We start from the raw sequence: 28000 nt of genomic DNA on the forward strand, positions 1-28000 counted from the left end.
TGTCCAGACCCGGTGTCGCCCTTGCCCTTCCCGCCGGTCTTCTTTGGCAGCAGCGTCTGGTGGATGTTGGGCAAGACGCCGCCATTGGCGATGGTCACCGAGCCCAGGAGCTTGCTCAGCTCCTGTTCTTCTTGTTGTCCCTCGCCGCATTCCCAGCTAGCTCCAGCACCTGGAACGGCGCAACAAAGTCAATCGAGAGTGAGCAGATTTTCGCGAAAAGAAAAGGCATTTCCGACAATTACAAGTTAAATTTTCACCGGAACTTTTGTTGAGAATTCAAGCGCACGTGGCTGTAGAAGTACCGAAAAATGAAAGTAGCAAAAACGACCACAACAAAAGAAGAAGGGCGAAAAAAGAATAGATAAATAAATAAATAATGAACTAATTATATAAATCGGCGCCAGCCCATTTTATCCACCAAGTAGGCCGTTCCCTTCTTCTTTTCCCCGCCCTCTCTGAAGACTGGAGGCGCACGCGGAAGCCGAGGGGGAATCGCGACATCCGGCTAGTGGATTCCAATGCTGTCGCTTGCATCCGAAATACGCACCGCCGTCACACGCACCAATTATAAAAAAAATGTTTAGGATAAATTTGCGTGGCACTTGAGCTCAGAATCCATTTCATGAGGGCTAATGATGGGCTACAGCATGTGATCATCACGGGTTCTCCTTCCACCGCTTGATGTGGGCCCCTCCTTAGCCCTCAAGAAATGGGCTACAGCATGTTATATAGGAGTTATCACAAGCGGTGCGTATTTCGGATGCAAGCGACAGCATTGGAATCCGAAGGACGGAGATGAAGTGGGGACAGAACAGAACGAAGCAAGAATCGACGGAACGTATTTGGAACGACTCGAAATTTGACTCGGAAGTTGAATCGGACATGAAACGACCTGATGGAGGAAGACTTGGGGAAAATGGAAGATGAACACAAAAAAACGATGCTTGGCCGAAGATAGAACGTGCTGCGTTCCTTTGAGCGGAAGGTGTTCGGTAAATTGCGCCAGAGAGAAATAGAGAGAGAGAGAGAGACGATTCTGAAACAACAAGCGGAGGAAGGAAGACGCCCCATAAGAAATCTCCACTCACAACCGCTTCCTCGTGACATTCGGGCGATGATCGGTGGATCGACGGTTGTACTTACCAGGTTGTTTCATTTCGATTCGACTCTAGAATTAATTTCGATACGTTTCGACTTCGTCTGTTGATATCTGTTTCGTTTTGTTTTTCTCCAGTTCTCTCTCGCTGTCCTCTGAATTCCCATTGCCGTCGATTGCACTGTGGAGGGGGAATCGAGTTTTAGATTTACAGTCACTAATTTCTTAAATTGACTGTCGTCAAGGAGTGGATGGTTTGCGTGGTCGCAGATTTCATTGGTGTTTACTCAAAGTCTGCTTTCCAGAAATAAGCGCAGAAAAATGAGATAATACTTTGACACATATGCTCAACATAATATGGTAGGCGCAGGATGGGACCATTGTTATTACACAGATTTCATCAGCTTGTAATGTTTGGTATTAGCCTCAGAAAACTTCACGTCTCCTTCGTCCTCTTTTCCTGCCTTCTTTTGTTTGAAAGGGTTTGCATATGTGGCCCAACAATCAGTCCTACTGGCTTGCTTTACAGCAATCATGAGATTGAAAAGATATTATCTGCATGTGAAAGGTTTGGCGCAAGAGTTATTATCGACACCTCCTTCTCAGGATTGGAGTTTGGTTCTGATGGTCGGGGTGGTTGGGATCTTGCAAACAGTTTGTCAAAGTTAAATTCCTCCAGCAATCCAGCTTTTTCTGTGTGTCTGCTCGGGGGACTGTCGTTTAAGTTGCTTACTGGAGCATTGAAGTTCGGCTTTCTGGTTTTTAACCTGTCAAAATATGGTTGATGCATTCCAGAGCTTTCCAGGATTAAGCAAACCTCATGGCACTGTCAAGTATGCCGTTAAGAAGTTGTTGGGTCTGAGGGAGCGAAAAGCAGGGGAACTAATGGATGCTGTTGCCACCCATATAGAAATGTTGAAGACTAGATCAAAGCGACTGAAGGAGGTAATAATCCCTTTTTCTACAGGAAGCTTTCCATTTACTATGTCATGGCTTTTGCTGTTTTCAGATTCAGTCATAAATCCAGTTATAATTAAGGGCGTTGCAGAAATGGTAATGAATGTTCGTGTGCTTGGTTTGACGTTTAAACTCCATGCTGGAGTGGGATTCCACTATGAAACCTTTGAAGGGGCTCATTTGGGTGTAAATGTATTGTAATTTCCTCTCGTTCTAATTAGTGCAACTCTTTTAACAAATGCGTCTCTGCCATAATGAAAGTTCTGGTCCATATGCTTGGATAAGCGTTGAGCACTCACTATTTAATAGTAAAAGTCGAAAGAATGGTTAGTTGGGCGCTTAACAGGTGGCTACATTTACTATATAACTCAATGCCCCCTTTGAGTTGGGAGTGGCAATTTTGTGGCTCATATATGGTACAATGGGTTTTGTCCATTTTGTAGTCGCAATGATGGGCATTTTGGTGAAATGCTCATCTCTACCCAGAGTAGCTCATCCATAAGGAATGAATTGAGATCTGTAATTGTAGTTGCCTTTTGTCTCTACTCTATTTCCTAAGAGCACTGGAAATAGTTGGACCAGGTTGGACAACTCCAAGTCTGGCACCTAGCTGGTGTTTAGATTACTTACGATCTATCTTTCAACGTTATACATGAGTATGAGCTGAACTTGTAGTAGAGATTTTGTTTCCCTCATTTAGAATATTCTCCATTTGGTGACATATGGCTTTATGTCTGCTAATGGCACATTGTTATTGCTAATTAGTGTTGTGCAGACCATTAAGGCTTTAAATCAGCTAGTTTTGCAGTGCTGATGCGGATGCGTTTCATTTTACTTCTCATGCTATTATATCCTTTACTTTGTGGTACGTGGCAGACTCTTGAGGAAAACCGTTGGGATGTTCTAGAGCCTTGTGCTGGTCTTTCGATGGTGGCAAAGCCTTCTGTTTACCTTGACAAGACTCTCTCCATCAAGCCTACTCCTAAAGATGGCGTCTGTGCAGAAGAGGGATCTACATATGACATTAAGATAGACAACTCTAACATTAGGGAAGCGTTGCTCAGAAGCACCGGTTTATGCATAAACAGCAGTTCGTGGACTGGGATTCCTGGCTACTGCCGCTTCACAATCGCCTTGGATGAGAATGAATTTGACCAGGCTTTGGGTTGCATAGTCAAGTTCGGAAGCGCTGTCAGTAGCTGAGCAAACAATGCAACGTGCCATGTGTGATCTCGTTTAACCACTGCTTGCCCTTCATTCTGTGTTCCTGTCTTAATAAGCCCGTGCTGTTTGGAAACTCTTACCTGAGTTTCCCTGAAATCCAGAGCATCGTGAAATGCTTCTTGCACGAACATTACAGGAAAATGTCGTTTGTCTGCACTGACGGTGAATTGTTTGCACATGGTTAGACTGCGCTTTCCCTGCGGTTATGATAGTTTTTTGGTTTTATGAATTTGTCTGCCACTCCTTGTTCTGTGTATGATGTGGAGAGCGTTATCCAGAGGGTATGCCAAGAGGAATTCGATCTGCATCTAATTCAAGTGGTTGTAGCAACTCGACATTCCGCTTAGTAAAGCATCTAATCTTTCATGAAATCTCAATCTTTCGGGTAGAAAGATGAGTTATATCTCTTTTTTTGGTAAATACAAGTTACAAAATTAAGAAAAATTAACGTCTACAATACCAATTTTATCACTAAGCAAAATATAAGATAATTCTCTAAGAGGTTGTGAGTAAAACGTAGTATCCAAATGCTTCGCTATGCTAACATTAGCAAGCATATCAACAGGTTAATGTCCTTTTCCAAAAATGTGGTGAATTTTGAAGAGAGCTCAATAATCTTATGATATTCTTAAGTAACGTTGAATCAGTATTATCCGTTATTTTTATCTGAGTTAATAAGTTCGGTAATGAATTTAGGGTACATATCAATGACGGGTCATATCTTATGAGAAGAAAACCTGTATGCAATTCTTTTTCGTGATCTGTTGATGAGGGCAGAGTTTTCTAGAACTGCCAAGAAGCCATGGAGTGTCTCTAGAAGCATGCAGACAACTCTCCCTTTCTCCCTGCGCACAGAACAATCCAGACAACTCCCCCCACCTATATAAACACCTCTCACCGCTCTCTCCCCAAGTAGCACAGAATTCACGTCGAGAAGCCTCTGCAATTCAAGAGAATCGCCTCATCCTCATTGTTCCCTCAATCCTCATTCCATGGCCATGGCCAAAATGGCAACCCTACCGCCGCTCGCCGTCACGGTCGCTCTCATCTTCTTCTCGTCCCTTGCTACTCCAGCCACTGCGCTCGTCCCATACTCGAGGTCATCGCTTTGGGACCTCATGTCTCTCCCTGACGACCCTTTCCGGGTACTTGAACACGCTCCGCTCTCCCTCCCCAAGGGCTTGCCCGATGCTGACGCTCCCCTGCCCCTCCTGGCGCGTGCTGACTGGAAGGAGACGGCAACTTCCCATGTCATCGCGCTCGACCTCCCGGGGATGAAGACGGAGGACGTCAAGATCGAAGTCGAGGACAACCGGGTCGTCCGGATCAGCGGAGAGAGGAAGGTCGAGGACAAGGAAGGGGACAAGTGGCACCGAGCCGAGAGGGCGAGCGGCAAGTTCTGGAGGCAGTTCAGGTTGCCCGCGAACGCCGACCTGGACAACATCAAGGCTCGCCTCGAGGACGGCGTCCTCAGGCTCACCATCCCCAAACTCGGCGACGACAGGAAGAGGCAGCCTAAGGTGATTCAGATCGCCGAGTCGGAGGCAGAGCCGTCTTCGCCACACGTCAAGAAGGCCGACATGTGAAGAGCCTCAGACTGATCTCTCAGTTTCAACCGTTACGAGGAATAATGTTTTTGTGTTGGATGAACGAGATGTTTGGATTTATGGTTAATGTCGTGTATAAGGTATAAACCATTGTCAAAGATTGTATTCCCAGAAATGAGAGTTGAACAAAGTCTGTTTTGAACCGGGCCTGCAAAATCAAATGCTTTCTCCAAGGTTTCTCCTGTGATTGTAAGAACTAAAAGAAACAGACCACAAGAAATTCCAGTGTTAAATCCAAAGATGAAGAGCAAATGGAAGAACCCCAAAGAGGGTGAAACGTTCGCAAGAAATCAATAGATATTACAAGCGCACGCAAGAGTTACCTACCAAAAAGAAAAGGTAGGCACGTGATCGAAGAAATTGGCGTTTCCCTTCGAGAAGATGATGATCTTGAATGACTCTCTTCATTGAAAGATTAACCCAATCCAAACATTTGTGCCATTATCGGAAATTAGCGTTTTCAGCTATGATGTCTAAACAGATGACATCAGAGTGTGCAGGTAGCTCCTTATGTTTCTCTTTTAAGATTTTCCCTGCTCAAATATGATGAGCTCATTTCTGGGATTGCACTTACAGACGGAGTTCATTCATCCATGTTAGGTCCAAAGATCCTGCCTGTCTATCATTTTGGGAACCGCACGCCAAGTATTTCACTCTTCCCTCCAGAAAAGTTTCGGCTCCTCGATCGAGGGCAAACCAATTAAGATCTAGCTTTTCCGTGGGCGCCACAATGCTACTGTAATCCTTGGATCAATCCCCGGATAGAGACATTGTCATTGGCTGGGATCTCTAGACCAAATTGCCAAATTAAGAATCCAGCCTAGCCATTCTGTATGTTCTGTCGTCACCAAAAGTAGGCCAAAGCGATGCTTCCTCTGCTGTATCGTGTTCCATAGTATTGTTCACCCTAGTCTTATTAGTGGTTCTGAAAATCGATACTCTGAACGCGATTTGAAAACTATCAGTTGACCATGATGGAATGGTGCATAAAATTTCCACATCCCTTCCAGAACTAAAACGTCACTTTTGACATTTTTTTGTAATAGAAAACCAGGTTCAATAACCTGGAACCAGGGCAACTGCTAAACTAGAGATCCTTTCCAGGAAGGCAATGATAAAAGCATAACAAGCTCAAGGGAGATACCCAAAGTAGAAAATGTTTGCAGGAATTATAATCACAAACATCTGATGTATGGGAGTGGCCAGGCCTAGAAATGATAAGATTGTAACTAGCTCAGAAAAGAGCGCAGTTCTGAGCTAGTTACAAATATAAGTGCCTTTCTTCCAGTTCATTACAACAGAATAGCAGCATAAATCGCTTTTAACTAGTATATGGTCTAAAATGACACTTCCGATGTTCATCCAATTCAACCTAAACATCATCCCTGTCAGTGAGCTCAAACATGCAGACATCCCCTTCACTCGAGACAAGTTTCGCTTGGACCAACCAACACAAAAGTTTGCTACACTGTAGTGTCAATAGGTCCTGATGGTCACCGGCCAAAATGTGTCCAAGTACCTAAGAGTCGCAATTTGCTGGTTTTCTTGACTGTATGTCTTCAAAAATTCACAAAGAACGGTCTGCCCATGAAGACTTTGACCAGCTGATATATGATAAGACATGGGATGGAAGCATAAACTGAACAGAAAAGGCCTACAAGATGTGCATTTATGCTAGTACTTGCTAGTTTCCAGAGTCCATATTAGCAGTCTAAATGGTTTGATGAGCTAGTCTCTAATCACAAATTGCAATATGAAATCAAAGTATCGCGATCCTATGCTTTCTAAGACTTCACAATAAGTATGTGTAATCAATATAGAGACATGCATGGATCAGGTGAATATCCAAGTCACCACTCTTGCATTGCGATATGCATTGAACAAACATGTAAAGCTGCACCTAGGCTCCTAGATGGATACAAATACACAAAAAGGAATTACTTTCTTTTCCCTGGCAATCACCTTTGCTTCTTTTCATAGCATCGAGGTGGTGGGACTAATTTTTGAGTTCTAAGGCCGCACTACCTTCCCTTCATTTCCAATCTCAAGTTTGAACCTGCTTGCAATAGTAGCTCTCGTAAGTGTTGCTATGCTGTTGCAGTGAGCTCAGTCATCCCAAGCCTAGGCCTGATGCAGTAGTTAAGGCTCAAGCTGGACATTTTGTGCCACCTCTTCTTCCCAAGCCTAGGCAGCCAAATAAAGAACCAAGTAGTCATCTTTGGGAGGAATTTATTAAACTTGAAATCATTAAATTCTCAACTTATAGTTGTTATTGCCTTTCTCAACCCTTTGACCTTGTCTCCACACCCATCTGTCTCTAGGTTATTTCCTAATTACTATCCAACTAATTACTTTTCCCAACTCCCTTTATGCAGTCGTTAAGATGTCTGTTTTACCCATATAACCATGAACACTTCAAGGAAGATAATATATCCTGTGGTTTCTATAAAAAGCAAATTTACGCGGGAAAAATTGCACAGTGGGGCACATATATAGAATAGGTGGCATTCATAATTGAGATATGCTAGTTATGAATGGAGATCTGAGCCTTACCGCCACCTCTTGCTTAAGAAAGAAAAGGGATATTCTCATTTGAATTATCTAGCTTTCTCAAGGGTAGTGAGCAGTCTCTGACACTTGGAACCATGAAAAAGTTGCACAGAAGGGCTCATTGGACATTTTTAGACTGTCTATTCTGACCTGAACAAAAAAAGGAGAGAATTCTAATAAGACTGTAAGCAAGTTGAGAAAGAGAAGCAAAGCTAAAAGTAAGTGCACTTCCAATTGATTTGTCGTAGCTGAATAAAGGAGGCATGAATTACTTTCAAGTAACGCTTCCAATGTTCATCTCAATCGACCTAGATGAGGTCCTTACTAGCATAATTGGAGATGGAGACTGACCGTAAAATCGTCCCTTCAATGAGCTCAAACACACAAACATCCCCTTTATATAGACAAGCTTCTCTCACAAACGCAGGCCAACCAGCTAGATAATGGAGTTGATAGGTCTTGAGCTGCACCAGCCATGATTTGTTCAAATACCTAAGAGTTGGAATTTGCTAGTTCTTCTAAATGTCTCGTTATGAATTCACAAGGCACACTGCCAATATAGTATGATGAGGAAAAGAATAAATACAAACAAACAATAGACAGAAAAGGCAAACAAAATGTAAATATATGCTACCATTTACTAGTTTCAGGTAATTTAATTAACAGTCTTGACTGGGTAATAGAAGTCTTCAATCCCAACCTACAACTTAAAGTTAAAATTTCACAATACAGTGCTTGTAGACTCTACAATAGCGTACATAATTTTTGAACTCTCGTGGCAAAGCTTCAAGAGTTGCTAACACTGATCATCTCCACCACATCCTCTTAGTTTATGAATAATAGTAATCTTCTTTACACCTGATCAGTGAAAAAAATAGAATCTTTTATTTTAGAATTGGTAATCTTATGAATCCAAAATTTAAAAAAAAAATGAAATTTCAAAATCAAAATCAAGACTGCCCCAGTTTTACACATAAAGCCATGAACACTTTAAATTGAAAAAAAAAAAAAATCTAATGTGATTCATATGAAAAAACCGAAGGGAAAGATGTGGAAGGCATCATGGTTGAGCTATGCTAATTATGACAGGACATAGGGGCCTTACCACAGTTCTTTCCTTAATAATAGTGGCCACATCACCAATTTCTAAAATGGATACTCCAATTCAAATTTTCCAGTTTTTTCAAGAGCAGAGGGAGGCTGCGGAGACGTGGGACCATGCAAAGCTTGCTCATGAGGGGACACCTGACATTTAGATTGTTTAGTCCAACCTGCATGAAAGAAAAAAGAGAGTTTTCATAGGTACTACTGTAAACCTTGCATCGAGTTACAACGATCTACAAATCAATACCTGTGATCATGTCACTAACATTTACATGTTCTTCACGTTAGACATAACACATTAGCTACACTTGGCATCTCCTAAATCGTAATGTCACCCATCAATATACAAAAGCTTGTTAGGAAAATGTCTCAACTTTTGAGAGAGACCAAGAAAAAGAATGTGATGTCGTGCAGATAAGCGTAACTTAGAAACCAACAAGTCACCTCTGAATTCTCATGATGAGCGTTTTAGGTTATAATTTTTGCTTTGATGTTGCAGCACATCTTTTTTGGTTCATTTCGATTTGGGATGCGGCATTAATGAGGACGCATCTCTAATATTGTGAAACTCACAAACCCAACGGGAATGGAAAAAGTACACTTGATTGATTCACCAAGGCTAAACAAAGCACATATAACAAATGAAAACTGAATTGATTTTGGATGAGCCAAAATGACACTTCCAGAGTACATTTCGATCAATGTAAAACAAGTCCTTACCAGCACTAGTGGAAATGTAGACTCTGAACACACATCCTCGCTATCGATGAGCTCGAACACACAAACATCTCCTACATGCAGACGAGCTTCTCTGGCAAATGTGGGCTAACCAGAAGAAAAAAAATGCCCCCCGCCATCCATGTCCATGGCTCCCGAGCTTCACTGTCCACGACCTGTCTGAATACTTGAGAGTTGCAATTTGTTGTTTTCCTGAATAAGTTGCCTAATGAATTGAACAGGAGCAGTCTCCCCATTTACGTGGTTGAAAACCAACTTATGGTGAAGAAAGACCAAAACATAAGCATGTACTAATGAGAGAATCTAATCACACACAGCGTGAGTATAAGGTAGTAGTTGCTAGTTTCAGGAGTTTGAATTGACAATGAGCCAAATAATGATAGTAAACAATCTCAACGTGCAACCCAAAGTCAAATGTCAAAATATACACTCCTAGAGTGCAATAGGGTACGTAACCAGAAAAGGCCTTCCATGTCCTACATATAACTGAGACCATGAATTTCAGCCACACAAACCGCAAGTGCAGGATAAAAGGCAAAGACATCAATGACCTGAACACAGATGGAAGTGAAATTTTTAATCTAAGCTGTTCAATTCTTTCAAGCGCAACTCAAATTTGATCAAATTAATGATTCAACTTGACAAAGTAAACTTATCTTTTTTTCTTAAATATCTAATTGATGTAACAAAATAAATCAGTATCTCCTATTTGACATTATAAGCATTCATCATCAGATCTACAATGGAATTTCAGAATCATAACTAGCCACCCCCTTATCTTTCAGGTCTTCCCCTTTAGTCATGGAGGTAGCAACATTCTTTGCAATTTACTTTTCCGTATCAACTAGTCTCCTTGTATGATTTACATATATATTCTACTTTTACAGCATTGATAACATACCATATAGGAGGATTTGGATATAAATTCTTAACACTTGCCTCAGCAATTCTTTCCAAAACATCTATCCACAAAAAAGGAGACAATTGTTATCTTTCCGAACCTCGACCACCAGCTTATGTCCCAATAAGTGTCATTTCATTCTTTTCCCTACTTCAATTACTCCATTGTTAAGATTTCATAAGTGGTTTTAAACACATACCCAGGAAAAGTTCAATGAAAATAACATGTTATGTGGTTTACTACATTAAGTCAACTTGGAATACACTAGACTACAAGCCATACTTAACATAATAGGGCCTCATCACCACCTTTGGAAAAAAACAGGAGATTCTTAGAAACTCCAAGCTTCATGAAACTTAAAAAACAAGAGATCCTTAGAAACTCCAAGCTTCATGAAACTTAAAAAACAAGAGATCCTTAGAAACTCCAAGCTTCATGAAACTTAAAAAACAACCGCAGATTGAACTCAAGCCATTGATAAATGAGAAACCTTGGGTGCAAGACAGCACCCACTAATTCGCAGTCAAGCCAATCAAAATCCAATTTTGATTTCGGAAACGCAAGAGGCAGCTCTCACCACAGGCCAATTTAAGTCTAAAACACGAACTAATTCACAGTCAAGCCAATCACAATCAAATTTTGATCTTGGAACCGCAAGAGGCGGCTCTGGCAACAGGTCAATATAATTCCCAAACATGAACTAATTCGCATTCGCGACGACACAGCACGATCAAGGTCAGCCAGCATTCCCCACCCAAAGAGGAACAAAAATGTTATTAACACCGCCAAGCGACCCACCTTGAGGATGAGGTGAGGGTTGAACCAGACTCGGTCGATGGTGGGGAGAAGGGCGTTGAGGGGGCTGGGCCGCAGGTAGGCGAGGGTGTTGGCGGCGAGGAGGCCGGCCGTGACAGGGGGCTTCCGCTCGAGCCAGTAGTACTCGCTCAGGGCGTGGAACGCCAAGATCGGGATCATCCCCCGTGACCTCCCTCTCCGTTTTATAAGCCATACCCAGGATGCTCCGTTTAAAATTTGTTGGCCTATTTAAGAGCAGTGAGAGGACTTGGATATGGGGACAAAAAAAAAAACCAGCTCAGGATGCCTCAATCTGCTAACTGTTTGGTCCTCCCTGTACTTGAAAACAACAACTTCACTGACAATTTATGCACACTTCATTAATTAGACTTGCCATGAAAACATTCGGATTGGAAGTTTATATTATCCCCACATTGTGACGTAAACAGTCAAGATTAAAACAAAAGCTTCTTAGAAACTATTCTAGAATCCGGAAAGAATGGCAGAAAGAGAGTTACACGATCAAAAACAAGACATGTTAAACCGCAAGTCATCCCTCCAAATTGTCGTGATGATGAACGAGGAGTAATCAGTGACTCCTTCATATTTTGACAAGGCATGGGATTCTCTGAATTTTCAAGTTCCACCATATCATCTCCATCAATGATGAGCTCAAACACGCAGAAATCTCTTAATAGGGCAATAACATTGATAGGTTTGAGGAACTCATGCTCTTAAGACTCTCTAATGTGGAACCAATTTTGAAGAACAGAGCCCTTAACTGAAGAAGAAGAAGAAGAAGAAGAAGAAGAAGAAGAAGAAGAAGAAGAAGAAGGCGAGGATTGAGGAAGATCTCCCTCCATGAAACCAACTTCTGGCTTCAACTAATTCACGCGCAACAAGACCCGAAGATCGGAACAAACGTGAACTTACGAGTTTGCCGGGTTCAAGTGGAGGACTTAACTGTCCAGACTTCTGTGCTCACTTCAAGTTCCCCCATTTTCGCTCCCGCTCCCGATGGAGAGAGAGAGAGAGAGACGGCCTCTGGCGTCGAGAAGGAGAAGGAGCCCCTCTTTGCTTCCTGTTGTTTAGTGATGGAGGAGGCGAGATCGATTAATAGGGCTAATGACGTATCAATAATAAAAGAAAAAGTAAAAATAATGGATGAGAGGATGATGTCGATTGAACCTTTACCGGGTCTACGTGAATTCCTTTATGCTGATAACTTTTGTATGGTTGTATTGAGATCAACAACCTCCCCCCACTCCTCTAGCATGTAGTATCCGAACAATGACACAAACCATGGTCTCTGGTTGCTTAGTGTACCCTTAGAAAAGGTCTTCATTTTCGGGCAGTCATTCACTGTAATACTAGACAATGATGGGAACTTGAAGATGCAACTCGGGATGGAAGAGAAGCATTCTAGACTTGGCAAATGTTGGAGTGTCAACTGGCTTAGCTTCCCAAAAGAAATCACTTTTCCTTCTCCGTTTCCATCGTTGGCCACTACTTCTTTCATTCTTTCACATCCTATTATAGTCATCCAAGTAAGATTCACCAAATTTGTGACTATTGAAGCTGTTACTAGATGTACCAATCCAGAGGAATTTTTCACCACTAACTTCGTTAGATTTTGGAAGGATGTCACAGTCGGAAATATTGTTGTCAAACAGGGACAATCCCAAACCTCAAATGTCTCAATGCGCTGAAGAATTTTTGACATTAAAGAGTCTTCTCTCCACACACTCTTTAGGTTGTGTAGCTTGTTTAACTTAAGTTCTCTTAAATTTCCAAGCACTGAATGTTTTCCCTCGTCAACAAGCCATTCATCAGGGAATATTTCTTCAAAGGAGCTACAGAAGATCACAAGACTTTGTAGATTCTGAAATCTCTCTAGGAGGAATTTGAGAGGAAAAATGGCCTTTTCATCATGAAAGCATGCCAATGTTAGTGCTTCTGGCTTGCCAAAGAAGTTTTTGGGAAATTTTCCATCTTGTATCATCTGAATATTTTTATCGTCTAATGAAAGTCTTTCTAACATGGGAAAGTCCTGTCAAATTGCCAGTACAAGAAGAGAAGTAAATTCAACAAAGTTAAGCAATAAACATGTGTTGTAAAAGGTAAACCTAATTCAGATGATTTTCATGGAAGGTGGCCATCTTCTTATAGTTAATTAAATAATATCTCTATATACAATTCTCAAGCTTTTAAAAGTCTCAAGTAAAAGTTGGCATGGTTAAGTTGGTAGAGTGAACCTAAATTCAAGAGCCCTCCAGCTCATCAAATTCATCTTTCATTCAAAATATCTTATCTTGTCAATAAAATCTATCATCTTTGGAATTTTATGTAATGAGAAACACTCATAATGTTACTAAAACATACGGGGTCCACAAACTAAAAAATGTGCTTAAGATACAAGAAATATCTTGCTTTGTCTCAAACTCATAGGTAAGGGGTTTCAAGTTTTCTATAGTATCATAACAGGACAACAAGACGACTATGTAGTGGACAAGTATATTAAGGAATACAATAGAAAATAGTGCATTAAGGTCATAATGTTATTTTTGTTTTAAAAGAATTGTTTGAATTGATCTTTTTATAGAGAAGAAAAGTTTAAATGTGCAACACGTGTCAACAATGGAGAGGACCTCATGTCAAATTCTCATTGATTTCCCCAAGAAGCAACATTATATCATATTAGGAATATATGTGTTGTCAATAGAAGACTATCAATATTTTTCTAATTCTAGGTAATGGAATTTCTTATGGATGTCCATAAATGAAAGTATATGTAAGATATTACAAATATCTTCGTGTTGTCGACAAATTAATAGTCATGTTGTCGAAAAATTAATAGGCAAAGGAGATCATGTTTTCTATAGCTTTACAACATGACGTGATTATGCAATGGCAAAGAGTTTAGCGAGTGCTTCAAAGAACAAAGTTGAAACTGAGGGAGAGCAGGTATAATCATACCCTCTCAAATGAAGAGTGTGCTTCTTGGTCTAAAAGGTCCTGTTGATCATCTCTTTGAACCCAACTGTTCATGGATGTTGCAAAGGACAACATGTTTAGTTTGTCACAGTGAGTCACATATAGTTCCTTCAAGACTGGCCAATTCAAAGTGGGCAAGTTAGGACAAGAGCTCTGGAATTGTGGCATATCATGTAAATATAGGGAGGTTAGTTTCGGGGAAAGAACTTGAGCAATGTTAAAGTGTGGAGTGTCATCTCCACAAGAGACTATTCTCTCGATCACACAAGACTCCACTTCAAGTCGCATAAGTTGGGTCAGACTTGTAGCCACCCAATGTGGAAATAGATGTTTGAGGCTCTTACAGTTCCAGGCATGCACTATTTGTAAACAGTCAAACGTGAGAGTTTCTTGAGGACTGGCGGTCCATATATTGCTTAGATTGTCCATATGGGAGATAACGATTGACTTAAGTTGAGGAAATTGTACCTGCCATATTGAAAAAAAAAAAGACCCAATGAGTATGATTACATTGAGTTATGACCTCAAAGAAGGAACTTCCAAACTTCCCTCCTCTCAAAAATCATGAGAATTCAAGAGCTTGTTAGTGACTTAAATAGAGAGCGCTGATTGATGCTTTCAATCTAGTTGGCTAATGACTAAGGTCAAGTATGTTGCATTGCAACACGCATGAAATTATAAATGCATATAATCGATAATACACTGAGCATCGACTTTTAAGTGGCTTAATTGACATTTATTATTAGGAGGGCCTTATCCCTTTGATTTTTGGAAAGTTGCCATGACGAATTCTTAGATTCTTCAATTTTCATGCAATTTGTGAGATTTGTTTGCACCAATCATTATCAAAGTTGCTAGCTCCGGTCTTTTGATAATGCAACATCAGATAAGGTAAGAATTTCTTAGATTTATTTGCTTCAAGGTGAACATGCATAACAATTGGACAAAAAAAGCAAGGGCTTGGTGATGACGAGTCAATCAACTAAAGGGTATGAATAATGCGTGCAAAGAATTTAAGCAGCGCATGTATCGACAGAGGAATGAATGAAGCTGAAGCACGGGCTAAACATTATTTCCTCTATCTATTCTGAACACCGCTACTTATTCACCAATGATACTAATTGCGAATATTACTTATGAATCTTCAAATTAGCAAAGTTCACTAATGAGAGGCATCAAGAAAAATTGTCAGCAAACAAGAGAAAAATTAACTTTAATTGTTTACAATTTTTTCTTCAATATGTGCAGAAATCTTTCGTATTGAAAGAAAATGACTTCGTAACAAGCACGGACGACATAACAACTTCAATAAATATCGTATATTGTGATCCCTGAAAAAGCAAATTGAGTCAATTTACAAGTTTTCACAGTGAAAAGATTCAGATTCAAATCAAGATCCAGTGGACCATTAATAACTTGCTTGAAATAATATTTATTCCCTTTTGAGGTGGGTCAGTGATACAACTGCTGGCAAAATTTGGTTGTGTAAGGGGAAACCAATTTCTTATCCTTGATTAAAGCCTTCTTTTAGGGATTTTTTTTTTTTTTTGCCCAAGATGAAAAACGAAAGTGGATGTTTTATTGCACTGAAAAAATGCGGAAATGATGCGTGCAAAGCACCGTTCTATTTCCAAATTCCAATTACTGGCATTCGATTCATTGGTACTTCCATTTGACAAGATGATTTATCTAAAAAACAAAAGCATTGGATGAAGAAAAAGAGGACAAACCTGTGGAGTGAAAAGTGAAGAGGTGCCATGGTCAATATCCACTGAAGACTGCCAAGTTAAACTTCTCATTTGGGGGCAATGGGCAATGTTAAGATATTCCATTTTAGGACAATCCAGTGTAGGATTCTTCCCTGATAAGAAACTAGTTAAATTGGGCAAGTGTTTCAGTTGTATCGATGTAAGCTTCAAGAATGTAATCTTCTCTACTGCACTTCCCAGTCCTTCTTCATCTTTGATCACTCCTTCCATCTGACCACACCCCTTTATTTTCATCCTCCGTATATTAGCAAGGCACCGAGCCATCGATGAAACAAAAACGTGTCTCAAGTTGTTGCATTTATAGAGGGTTAGAGAATATAGAGAATTGAAGCACATCATCCCTTGGAGATCTTTGTTCCATAATTGCCTCAACTTTGGTAAATTAATCAAATTTATATTCCATAGCCCAGGCAACACTTGAGTGCTTTTGTCAGGATCAAGCCCCTCAAGATCAAATATTTCTTCCAAAGACTCGCAATTGCCCACTTGCAAGCTTCTCATTTCTTCTAAAGCAAGCATCAATTTGGATGGAATAACATTAATAAATGATGGACATTTATCCACAATTAGTGTTTGTAATTGCCAATATGACTTGAGGGGATTCAATTCGCTATGCCATTTTCTAATCAACTCGGGGAACTCAAATAACCGCATAAACTTAATCCCAACAACCTTGACCTGTCAGAAAATGCATCATTAAATGTAAAATTCTACTTAGCAAAAAAGCAATTACTTGGTGATAAAAAGAATCCAATTGCAGATAATTTAGTAACTGATGCATACCATTTCTTTACTCATATTTTCAATGGTGATGTTGAGGTTTCCCTCCCAAAAATACTGGTGCTTGTTGGTCTATACAATCCCTTCAACTCTACTTGTACTCTCTCTAGCTTTGGTGTCTCTATTGGTCCTTTGGAGAAAAACTTCATGTTGGGACAATTACTCACAATGACATCTTCCAAGAGAGGGAATATCAAAGTGTACCCACCTAAGCTGAAGCATCTCAAATTTGTCAACCCGTCAAGCTCCATGTACTTCAATTGATTGAAAGCCACTACATGCCCCTCCTCACCTTCCTCATCGCTAATGACTTTTGTCAATGTTTCACAATTACTTATCCTCAATTTTGTGAGTGCCACCAAATTTTCAGCTATTATCATTGTGAACAAATTTGATAAGCCATCAAAATGTGACATGTATAGGATCTGCAGATGTCGTATATATCCTAAAAAGGGTAATGCCACTTTTAGCTCGTGACTTGTGCCTTCTATGGCCACCTCATTGCTACTTGGCTTTTCTAGATAGAATTCACATATAACTAACTTTTCCAAGTTGGTTAAGCTCTCAAGAAAATGATATGTGGACATTGGAGTTTCCTTGGAGAGATGATGAAGCTCAAGTACTCTAAGCTTGTGGAAGAAATCTTCATCATGAAAATGTCCATGCCATATCTCCATCCGTTTGGATAAATCCAATTTTAACTTTTGGAGATTAGGTAATGTGCCCTAGAAAATAGTCAAATCAGAACCTATAGCCAGCTTAATTAAAACTTAATTAAAGAAGTATTCATGTATTATTACATAAGTCTTGTATATTGCACAAAATAATTGCATTTTAAAATGTTGAGTCTCATATGATTGAACGGAAAGAAATGTGCTCTCATGAACCAAACATTATCACTGATCTTTTATATTTTGACTTGTTTCCATATCTGAACTTAAGTAACTCTTTACATTCATGTTTGTAAAAATATATCCCTTCTGAAAATAACTTATGCATCAAATACAATCATAATTGCATAAATTTTGGTGATTAATGTCAACGATAATGTCCCATTTTTTTTGTTTTTAGCATAACGTCGATGACCTTAACGGGGTTCAAATTAGACAACACACTTGTGCCATGGTAAGATCACACCACATGCCACATGTTGTCAATCTTTGCGGTGCTTAGGAGAGAGCTAAATGATCAGAATTAGCATTACCTTTTTCAAAAGGGGGATTAACTAGGATGCATTTGATACATTAGATATTGACAAGAATGTTTGGTCAATACATGAAGATCATATGATGTATCGATGAAATTTTTATGGATTTAGGGAGAAACTTATTACCCATAAAGAAAAAAATGAGAGTCATATAGTTCACATCTTCATATATAAAGCTACATGTATGAGATGTTTGGCTGTGACTTTAATCATCACTTCAAATATTCGCCATCAAAGCAAAACAAATAATCTTGGGTCGTACCTTTTCTATCAAGAAAAGCGGCTGTTTATCAAGTGTCATCTCACTCTCAAGTTGCGAAGCAAATATCTCCACTTTGTTACAACCATGGACCTCCAAGGTCTTCAATGCCGACCATTGTAAAGCATGCATTCCCGTGTAGATGCACTTCAACTCTACCAAATGCCTAAGCTTGAGGGAGATTAACTTTGGGAACACAGACTTGGGAACTAGGCCTTCTTCATTCTCCATGAGTTCGCAATGCCACATTCATCGATCTTCAAATCCTCGAGCTGGATTAGATCATTGGCTATTGAGGCTGGAAACAAAGAAGTGAGGCTTTTACATCTAGAAACACTAATAGAACGTAGACACTGGAATATAACTTGACAGTGGAGTTCCTCATCCCATACACACTTTAGCTCTGGTAACTCAATTAATATCAGCTCTTTTAACAAAGAACAAGTAGTGGGATGTCTATCTGGAGGATTCGGTGGCTGAAGTTCGAAAACAACTACAAGCGAACCACAGTTTTTTGCCTCCAAACGTTCCAAACTCGAGAGCCGTCCTAGAATGTGAGAAGGAACAAGGTTCACTAGCTTATGACAGTGACACACATAAAGGGATTTTAGATTGTGGAAAGAATCCGCAGCAACTTGGTTGTTCCATATGTTCTCGATGTTATCTACAACAACGATATCTAATGTCTCCAAGCTAGGAAAGGCGACCTGCAACATTGACTCACGGAATTAGTCACGAACTTCTGTAAATTACAAATTAATGGAATTAGCGATTCTGTCGTTGAGTTGCACAAAAAAAAAAAAAAAAAGTTAGTAAAGAAAATCTCTATGCAAATGTAGATGACTCTAGGATGAGATGGCTATTGGAATTACTGGAGACAAAACAAAAGGTAGGAATTCTGACCAGATTCTTCTGTTGACAATGGTGATATAAATATGCTCATAAAGCAATCATATAAATATAATCACATTAGTCTCGCATAAATTGCTTAAGAAGAAAGAATAATATATTTAAAGAAACAAGAAGCACGTCTAAAGGTTAATCAACGTAAGAAGTCATTGAATTGATGTAGTAAAAGAAAAATTGCAGCTAAGGATCGCTTAAGGGAAGAATATTAGCCATTAGAAAGAAAATGGCGGAGAGATTGAGATAGAGCCAACCAAACATCCATCAAATGGTGCGATACAGTAGGAGGTGTGACTTTATCTAATACCGAATTCCTCAAATGAATATCATATCACTCCAAAGCAGTTAAAAAGTTAGGCTAAAAGAAAGCAATTAAAAAAGGAATTGCTTGGGTAATGAAAAAATCTTAGTTATCTCATTCCACACTTGAAAGAACTAAATATACTTGATTGATTGAATTTCCTTTAAAATTCATTGATTTTCTGTCAATGCTAGAAGATCCGGTAGCTCTTTGCCAATGACAGATCATATACATATACTCGAGTCAAACTATAGAAAACATTGCTAAATATCTCATTATAACAAATTGAAAGTATCTAAGAAAGTCGACGTATTAATCCTACGGGGGTCCCATTTTTACAGCTTCTTTGGCTACATAAACAACGTTTTTGGTGAACAGCCTCTATTGCTTTTAGTTTAGTCGAAGTGGACTTGCTTGTAAATTACTCTCTTTCATTTTCCATTTAAACGTTCTTCCACTTTCCACTCGAGAAATATATTTATTTCTTTAATAAGAGTTTCATAAAAAAAAAAGGTCTTGCAATTCATGTAAAAACTGAAGGGCTGATTTCGAAAAAGAAAGGCCTTGGACCCTAGAGATCTTGCTCATTTTGGTGACGCGGAGGGCCCAGATTCCTTTCGCCTAGTGCAAATTGCAATTAAGAGAGAGCAAAGCTTCCTTCAATCAGGAAAAAAAAAGGAGATCTTGTAAGTGCAAATGAAGTCGAGTGAGAATATTAAAGGCTCGTCTTCAGCCTCTTGACCCTTGCTGCTCACTTTCCTCCCAATTGTTTCCTCAATTTCTTTCAATGTATGTGCAATGTCTAAGCCGTGAGGTTGCTAAGAGTTTTTAAGTTTTTTGTGAATTTGAAAAGATTTTAGAAATCCTGTTCGACAGTTGTATTACATGTTCATGCTTTGTTCATGTATCATAAGAGAAGTTCAACCATTATGGAAATTATTCCCAGGGAAATTAGAAGTAACAAACTGTAACTCATACATGTCGCCAACACTCAACACATATGCTTGTACACTACTGATTTTCTTTTAAATAATTTTCATCAACGTACACTTTGTAAGGAATTTAGTTGGTTTTTATTTTGGACTATGCTTTGTCTCTGGTATATTTAATATTTTAACGTAATGTTAATCACATACCTCCCCATCGAAAAGTGCAGTGGAGTGTGGTTTGACACGGTCCTGACTTCGAGCTTCTTGTGAATCTGTCATCAGTTTTTCATTGGATGAAAAGAATGTCGTTATATTTATTGCAAGAATGAATATATTTACGAGAACATCTTCAGTGATTAAAGAATAAATCAAATCTTACATTTTCCGTGAGAGAAGCACCTCAAACTTGTCAAATTAGATAAGTGTAAATCGGTTAACATTGGGAATGTAAGAGTTTCTGATGTTTCCATTCTCAACCCTTCTTCCTCCACAATGATCGCCTTCATCTTCTCACAAAACCATACTTTTAATTCTTTTAGTTGTGTGAAAGATGTAACCGAAGATGGGAGAAACATAAACCCGAAGTTATCCAAGCTCATAATTTCTAATGTTTCCAATCTCGGAAAGGCAACCTGTGAAATTCACTCACAAAATTGGTGATTTTGTAAAATCTTGAATTCATGGACTTCCAAGATGTGAATATAGATGAGTGCTGAGGGGAGTGGGGGATTATTAAGTTACACAAATGGAAGAAAGGAATAAAATCGACAATAAAAAAGGAGTGAAAAAATCTCCATATTAGTGTGGTTTCGAATATCCAGTCTTCCCTTGGGAAAACAACTTTGAATTGCAAAGCTTAATTTGTTTAGTAAATAAGTTTATTCTATCTAAAGAATTTCTCCCTTCGCAATAATTTCAACCTCAAATTATGGCCCAAAGTTCAGATAATATACATGGCCAGTGTCTAATGAGAACAATGGCAAAGTTAAAAGCCCCAAAGACTAGGCTGATTAAGAAAAGGCAAAGCCGCAAAGGCTCTTTTAAAAAATTTCCAGATCCAGTTCCATTATCTTTGAAGGCTAGCCACAACCTGGAGAGAAGAACAGTCATATACTCAGGCATGCTAGCATGTGGAATCCACAGCTTAAATTTTCAGAACTCTTTATTGATGGGGAAACGAAAATATTGAAGGAGGCTACGGCCCGTCATCAACTTCAGTGATAATCGTGCTATTCGCTGGACAAAATAGTAGTCGTGTGCCTTCCTTAACTGGCTAGTTTTTGTTCAGGCTTTGTACGGATACCATAGGAGATGTTCATCCATCTTTATGGAAACTATATCCGGAGAAATTAAAAGGAAGAAATTGCAACTCATTCATGTCGGTAACTCTGAACATTTATGCTTGCACGCTACTCATTTTCTTTTAATTTTTTTAACCAAAATATACTCTACAAGTAGTTTAGTTAGTTTTGATTTTGGCTATGTTTTGTTTTCAGTATATTTAATATTTTTGACTTTTCACGTACCTCTCGATTGAAGAGTACAATGGAGCATGATTGGATGCGATCTTGACTCCGAACCTCTTGTGAACCTGTCATCGATTTGTCGTTGCATGAAAAGAATGTCATCATTTGTATTGCATGGACGACTGTATCTACACAAAGATATTTAGTGGTAAAAACAAAAATCAATCTTACACTTTCCGCAAGAGAAGCACCTTAGATTTTTCAACCCTTCTAATTGTAAATTGGTTAACATCGGGAACTCCAAAGTTTCTAATATTTCCATTCCCAACCCTTCTTCCTCCGTGATGATCGCCTCCATCTTCTTGCATTTTGATATGGTTAGATCTCTCAAATGTGTGAGAGATTTAATCATGGATGAGAAAAACATAAACTCAAGGGTGTCACAGTCATTCACCACTAGCTTCTTTAAATTATGGAAACTCACTATTCCACAAGGATTCTTGTTCCATATGTGCCTCAAGCTTGGCATTTCATTTAATTCCAAGGTGGTTAGCTCAAAGAGAGTCTCATCATTTCCACTATCGCTTGGTCCGTCAAGGTCAAAATTTCTCGCATTGAAATGCAATCTTTGATAATTAAAGTGTTCAACTTGCATAGTTTTACTAGCGACCAAGAGTTGATAATCTTCGAGAGAGATTTGCACTGCACCACTTCAAGAGATCGGAGATTCTTCAGCTCCAATGGAGATTCATCGCTCCATAAATTTTTTATATTGGGAAGCCCTTTCATTATCAAGGACTCTAACGATGGGATGGAAACCTGACGGACAGACATATTAACAATAAAGTTTACAATTACAAAGGATGGGTAGGAAATTTACATGCTATATCATGTTCTTATGAATAGTCACTGAAGGAAATATATAAGTAAGATAAATTACAACTTTAGGATTAATTTTGCATTCACAGAAATTTATGATAAACAAAAGCTAATTTACTATACAAAAAGGAATTATGCGACCTCAAAACACAACTAATGAACTTTACCAATTATTTACAGTATAACAAGGGAAGGACCGATTAGATTTTGCTTGCAGTTTCCTAGCAATAGGGGAAATTATAGTCATCAAGAATTAGCACTCATTCAGTTTATTAATGATTACAAAATTAGTTATCCATGAAGCAAAAAGTAATTTGAAGCTAAATTACTTCCTTTAAGGTAAGCCCTCTTATAACCTAATCCCAATTAATGGTCCTTCCTGTCGTAATTTCCTCAGGGGTGAGTCTAAAGCCGTAGCCTACATGTCTGGAACCATAACGTTTTAGTTGAAAAGACCCGATTGTCCTTGATTACGATAGAAAGCTTAAAAAGCTTTTTTTTTTAATTTTTTTTTTGGAAAGAGTAATTAGTCTTTTCCAAATGCTCATTGCTGTAACTCTAGAAAATCCTTCATCTGCAAAGTTAATCGCGATCTCCCATCTTCCTCGCTGTTACGCATCACTCCCATCCATACAGTAAGTTTTAACTTTTTTATGTTTCATTGGACTATTGTCATCCCCGACAAGATTACCACAAAAGGAAGGAAAAAAAAGAAGAAGAGCAAAGCCGCAAAGGCTCTTTGCCCCGGTCTAGTTCCGTTATTTTTGAAAGCGAGCTCTAGCTAAAAGCACGGAAAAAAGATAAGTCATACTCAGACACACTGGCATGTGAGATCCACAACCTATACTTCCACAACCCTTTACTGATAGGGAAACTAAAATATTGTATGAGCCTGAACTCCACCATCAACTTTAGTCATAATCGAGCCATTATGAAAGAGCAACATTGTCAAGTCAACGAAATAGCCGCAGCAATTTTTGCTTGGCGAAATAGCCGTGTGCTTTCGTTAACTAGGCAATTGTTTGTCCTTAGTCTACTCACTTCTCTTTAATGCTAGTTAATCACTATCAATAACCAATTTAACATGATATCAAACACTATTGTGTGTATGTGATGACATAAATGAGTCCAAATACATATATCCATACTAAATACGTTCATGAACATGCACAAAATTATGTACTCTAATAATTATGGAGCTTATGCAATGATTAAGTGCTTATTTAAGCATGGACATAAAAAAACGTGGATCAATTAGATTATCATATTACTTTTATTTTAAAACAGGTCCTCCTTCCCATTCTTCGCATTGTTTTTTGAGAGAGTCACCTACATTTTACATTTTGTGGATAATAACAAAATTTGATAACCCAATTCATTGGAATCCATTTCAAAAGATAGAAAATTACTTTACTTATGAAATTACTTTGGTATCCAAATTCCCTTAAATTTTGCTCTATGAAACCCTATTAATATAGACATACTTGCTGCATGTGAGTTTAAAATAACTCGGAACTTATCACAAATTACATTAATTTCGCACAATAAACTGGGTTTCTAACAATGAAGAGATACAGAATATTGTTTTATCTAATTAACTCAGTACATAAAGGAACTATAAGACCCCAAAAGACAACTAACGAACTTTAATATTCATTTACGATATAACAAGGCATGTGCCGATTAGATTTTGTTTGCAATTTCCTAACAATAAGGGAAATTATAGCCATCAAGAATTAGCACTCATTCAGTTGACGAATGACAACAAATATTAATTACCCATAAAGCAAAAAGTACTTTCAAGCTAAATTACTTCCTATAAGGTAAGCTATTATAACTTATCCCAATTAATCATCCTCGTTATCATAATTTCCTTAAGGGTGAGTCTAAATTTATAGCCTACTTGTATGAAACCATACCCCGTTAGGTGAAAAGACTCAATTTTCCTGATTACAATGGAAATCTTTATTTCCTTTCTTTTAATTTGTAAAGAGTAACTAGTCTTTTTCAAAAGTTGATTGCTATAACTTTAGAAAATCCTTCAATTGCAAAATAGCTCGTAATCTCACACCTATCTTACCAGCACCCATCGCTCCCATCCATTCAGCAACTTTAACTTTTTTGTGTTTGGTTCATTGGACTATCGTCTTCCCTGACAATATTACAATGAAAAATAAAATAGATGCAAATCCGCAGAGGCTCTTTGCAAAATTTCCCAATCTAGTTCCATTATCTTTGAAAGAGCTCTCTCTCTCTCTCTCTCTCTCTCTCTCTCTCTCTCTGTGGAAGCTCCAAGCATATGGGAAGAAGAACGGTCGTTCTCTTGTAATTATGGGACCCACTCCTTAAATTTCCACGACTCTTTACATTTTTTTTTTCTTTTGGACGACTCTTTGCTGATGAACTTCTTGTTATCGCGGGGGTTCTTCGACCCCGCTGTCAACTTCAATGATAATTGCCCCATTATAAAGGGGCAATCTTGTCTATTCAAGGAAATAGCCGTGGCAATTTTTGCCGGACAAAATAGCCATGCGCTTTCCTAGACTAGCAAATTTTTCCTCATGCTTTGTGTAGAAAACGTAAGAGATTTTCAACGGTCTATGGAAACTATTTTCGGAGAAACTAAAAGTGAGAAACTGCAATCCATACATGTCGCCAACTCTGAACACATATACTTGCGGGCCACTCAATTTACTTCTAAATTATTTTTTTTAACCAAAGTATATTCTGCAAGTTGTTTTAGTTAGTTTTCATTTTGGCTATGCTTTGTCTCTAGTATATTTAATACTTTGACATTTCATGTACCTCTCGATTGAAGAGTGCAATGAAGCGTGATTGGACATGGCCTTGACTCCAAGTTTCTCGTGAACCTGTCATCGATTTGTCATTGGATGAAAAGAATGTCACCATTTATATTGCAAGGATGAATCCATCTACGTGAAAATCATCAACGAGAAAAACAAGAAATCAATCTTACCTTTTCCGTGAGAGAAGCACATAAGACTTTCCAACTGTTTTAAGCATAAATTGGTTAACATCGGGAACTCCAAAGTTTCTACTATTTCCATTCCCACCTCTTCTTCCTCCATGATGATCGCCTCCATCTTCTTGCAATTCGATACGGTTAGATCTCTCAAATGTGCAAGAGATTTAATCATGGATGGGAAAAACATAAACTCGAGGTTTTCACAGTCTTCCACCACCAACTTCTTTAAATTATGCAAACTCATTGTTCCATGAGGATTCTTGTTCCATATGCGCCTCAAGCTTCGCATTTTGCTTAATTCCAAGGTGGCTAGCTCAAAGAGAGTCGCAACATTTCCACTACCGCTTGGTCCATCAAGGTCAAAAATTTCTTGCACCGAAACGCAATCTTTGATAGTTAAAGTGTGTAACTTGCGTAGTTTTAATAACGACCCGAAGCTGAAAACCTTCAAAAGAGATTTACATTGCACCACTACGAGAGATTGGAGATTGCTTAGCCCCAATGGAGATTCATCGCTCCATATCTCTTGCATATCGGGAAGTGCTTCCAGTGTCAAAGACTCCAAGGATGGGATTGAAACCTAATGGATAGAGCCATCAACAATATAATTTATAATTATAAAGGATGGGCAGGAAATTTACATTCTATAGCACCATATTATAAATAATCAATGAAGAAAATTTACAAGCAAGATAATTTATAACCTTTAGGATAATTTTTGCACTCACAAAATTTACAATAAAGAAGGCATGTGCTGATTAGATTTTGTTTGCAATTTCCTAACAATAAGGAAAATTATTGTCATCAAGAATTAGCACTCATTCAGTTTACTAATGACAACAAATATTAATTACCCATAAAGCAAAAAGTACTTTCAAGTTAAATTACTTCCAATAAGGTAAGCTCTTATAACCTATCCCAATAAATCATCCTTGTTGTCATAATTTCCTTAAGGGTGAGTCTAAATCCGCAGCCTACATGTCCAAAACCATAACGTTTTAGTTTAAAACACCCAATTGTCTCTAATTATAATGGAAACCTTTATTTTATGTTTTGCTTCTTTTTTTCTCTTCTGTTTTTGGTTGTGTTAAGAGTAACTGTCATTGTCCAAAGTTCATTGCTAAAACTCTAAGAAAATCCTTTATCTGCGAAGTTGCTTGCAATCTTCCATCTACCTTGTCATCACCCATTGCTCTCATCCATAAAACAAGTTTTAACTTTCATGTGTTTCGTTCATTGGACTATTGTTACTACGGACAAAAAAGAAAAAGGAAAAGCAAAGCCACAAAGGCTCTTCACAAAATTTTGCCGATTTATTTCCATTATCTTCGAGCGCAAGCTCTCTCCATGGAAGCTCCAAGCATGGGAAGAAACAAGTCGTACTACATTCTAGCACGTGGGGCCCATAGACTAAAATTTCTAAGACCCTTTACCGACGGAAAACTAATGTAACGGAGGAGTTTTGGGCCCCACCATCAACTTCATTGGTGATCGCACCATTATAGAAGGGCAATCTTGTCTAGCCAACGAAATAGTCACATCAATTTTTGTTGGACAAAAAAGCTGTGCCCTTTCCTCAACTGGGCAATTGTTTGTATTCAATTTACTAGCTTCTCTTTAATGTTAGGATCAATTTATTAGGATATCGTGTGTACACACAAATATATATCTGTACATATTATATGAGTGCATGAACATACATAAAATTCTGTACTCATATAATTATGAGGTTTATGCAATGACTAAGGGCTTATTTGTTTAAACACGATATACAAAAGACGCGCATCAATTAGATTAGCATAGTTGCTTCTATATAAAAACCCGGTCCCCCTTTCCATTCTTTGTTTGTTTTTTTTTAAGAGTCACCTATATTTTACATTTTGTGGATAATAATAAAGTTTGACAAGTCAATTCAATGGAATCCATTTCAAAAGATTAAAAATTACTTTACTTATGGATTTACTTTAGTGCAAAAAATTTCTTGCTTTTGCTTTATGAATCCCTATTAATGTGGATATACTTGCAGCATGTAAGTTGGATTATAACTAATAATATACCACAAACTAAATTTACATCGATTTCATAAATTAGTTGGATTTCTACACAATGAAGAGAAACAGAAGATTGCTTTATATAATTGTAGAGAAGGCATGAACAGGTAAGCTAATTAGGAGAAAAATTGAATTAAATATAACAAAATAAATAAGCACCATAATCTACGTTACATCTAATTAGAAAAGGAAGGAATAGTTAATAAATAGTTACCCGTTTTCCATTGAAGAATGCAATTTGAGTGCTAACTTGATCATGTGATGTACTGCTTGAAGGACTTGACCCGACATTTAAGAAGTTCTTGATACATGGCAAGTCACGCAATTTCAATACACGCAAATTACACAACTCAACTTTGCCGCTATCATCAACTTCTATAATCCCGCACATCAACTTGCAACAGACAACTTTGATTTCTTCTAAATGTGGAAGTTTTCTCACCACTGAAAGAGGAAATAAGACTTCCATCTTGTCACAATTGTCAACTCGTACTACTTTTA

General features: G+C 38.4%; 3 protein-coding genes across 13 annotated transcripts; 2 read left to right on the forward strand and 1 right to left on the reverse strand.

Moving 5' to 3' along the window:
• Positions 1-741: 741 nt before the first annotated feature.
• On the forward strand, positions 742-3589 carry LOC120295754 (methionine S-methyltransferase-like). The gene is made up of 2 exons (XM_039317315.1): positions 742-2041; positions 2930-3589. The coding sequence occupies exons 1-2, from the start codon at positions 1874-1876 to the stop codon at positions 3254-3256; spliced, it is 495 nt and encodes a 164-aa protein (XP_039173249.1). The 5' UTR covers positions 742-1873; the 3' UTR covers positions 3257-3589.
• A 582-nt stretch (positions 3590-4171) lies between these two features.
• LOC120295753 (18.1 kDa class I heat shock protein-like) lies at positions 4172-5045 on the forward strand. The gene has a single exon (XM_039317314.1). The coding sequence runs from the start codon at positions 4270-4272 to the stop codon at positions 4861-4863; it is 594 nt and encodes a 197-aa protein (XP_039173248.1). The 5' UTR covers positions 4172-4269; the 3' UTR covers positions 4864-5045.
• A 1479-nt stretch (positions 5046-6524) lies between these two features.
• Positions 6525-28000, reverse strand: LOC120295752. Of its 11 annotated transcripts, none has more exons than XM_039317310.1 (12): positions 17985-18173; positions 16519-17240; positions 15697-16413; positions 13949-14434; positions 12167-13022; positions 11906-12053; positions 10976-11306; positions 9259-9431; positions 8540-8705; positions 7707-8292; positions 7438-7584; positions 6525-7068 (listed from the first exon to the last, which is right to left on the reverse strand). In XM_039317310.1, exons 2-5 carry the CDS (start codon positions 16531-16533, stop codon positions 12186-12188), a joined length of 2055 nt encoding a protein of 684 aa, XP_039173244.1. In that variant the 5' UTR covers positions 16534-17240; positions 17985-18173; the 3' UTR covers positions 6525-7068; positions 7438-7584; positions 7707-8292; positions 8540-8705; positions 9259-9431; positions 10976-11306; positions 11906-12053; positions 12167-12185. The 11 variants fall into 11 exon arrangements, with proteins under 11 accessions (XP_039173244.1, XP_039173243.1, XP_039173245.1 ...); XM_039317309.1 differs by having other exon boundaries at positions 9259-9435; XM_039317311.1 differs by having other exon boundaries at positions 9259-9442.

This window comes from Eucalyptus grandis, chromosome 7 (assembly GCF_016545825.1).
Source record: "Eucalyptus grandis isolate ANBG69807.140 chromosome 7, ASM1654582v1, whole genome shotgun sequence".
Lineage (NCBI taxonomy): Eukaryota > Viridiplantae > Streptophyta > Magnoliopsida > Myrtales > Myrtaceae > Eucalyptus > Eucalyptus grandis.

Excerpts from the sequence above, each read along its gene's own strand:
- LOC120295752 (XM_039317310.1), bottom strand. Across the intron at positions 14,435-15,696 it reads CTTCACTTTTCACTCCACAG|GTACAATTTCCTCAACTTAA; the intron begins GTTTGTCCTCTT and ends TCAATATGGCAG. Across the intron at positions 13,023-13,948 it reads CACACTCTTCATTTGAGAGG|GACTTTCCCATGTTAGAAAG; the intron begins GTATGATTATAC and ends GCAATTTGACAG.
- LOC120295753 (XM_039317314.1), top strand. The coding sequence starts at position 4,270 with ATGGCCATGGCCAAAATGGCAACCCTACCGCCGCTCGCCGTCACGGTC.
- LOC120295754 (XM_039317315.1), top strand. The coding sequence starts at position 1,874 with ATGGTTGATGCATTCCAGAGCTTTCCAGGATTAAGCAAACCTCATGGC. Across the intron at positions 2,042-2,929 it reads GATCAAAGCGACTGAAGGAG|ACTCTTGAGGAAAACCGTTG; the intron begins GTAATAATCCCT and ends GGTACGTGGCAG.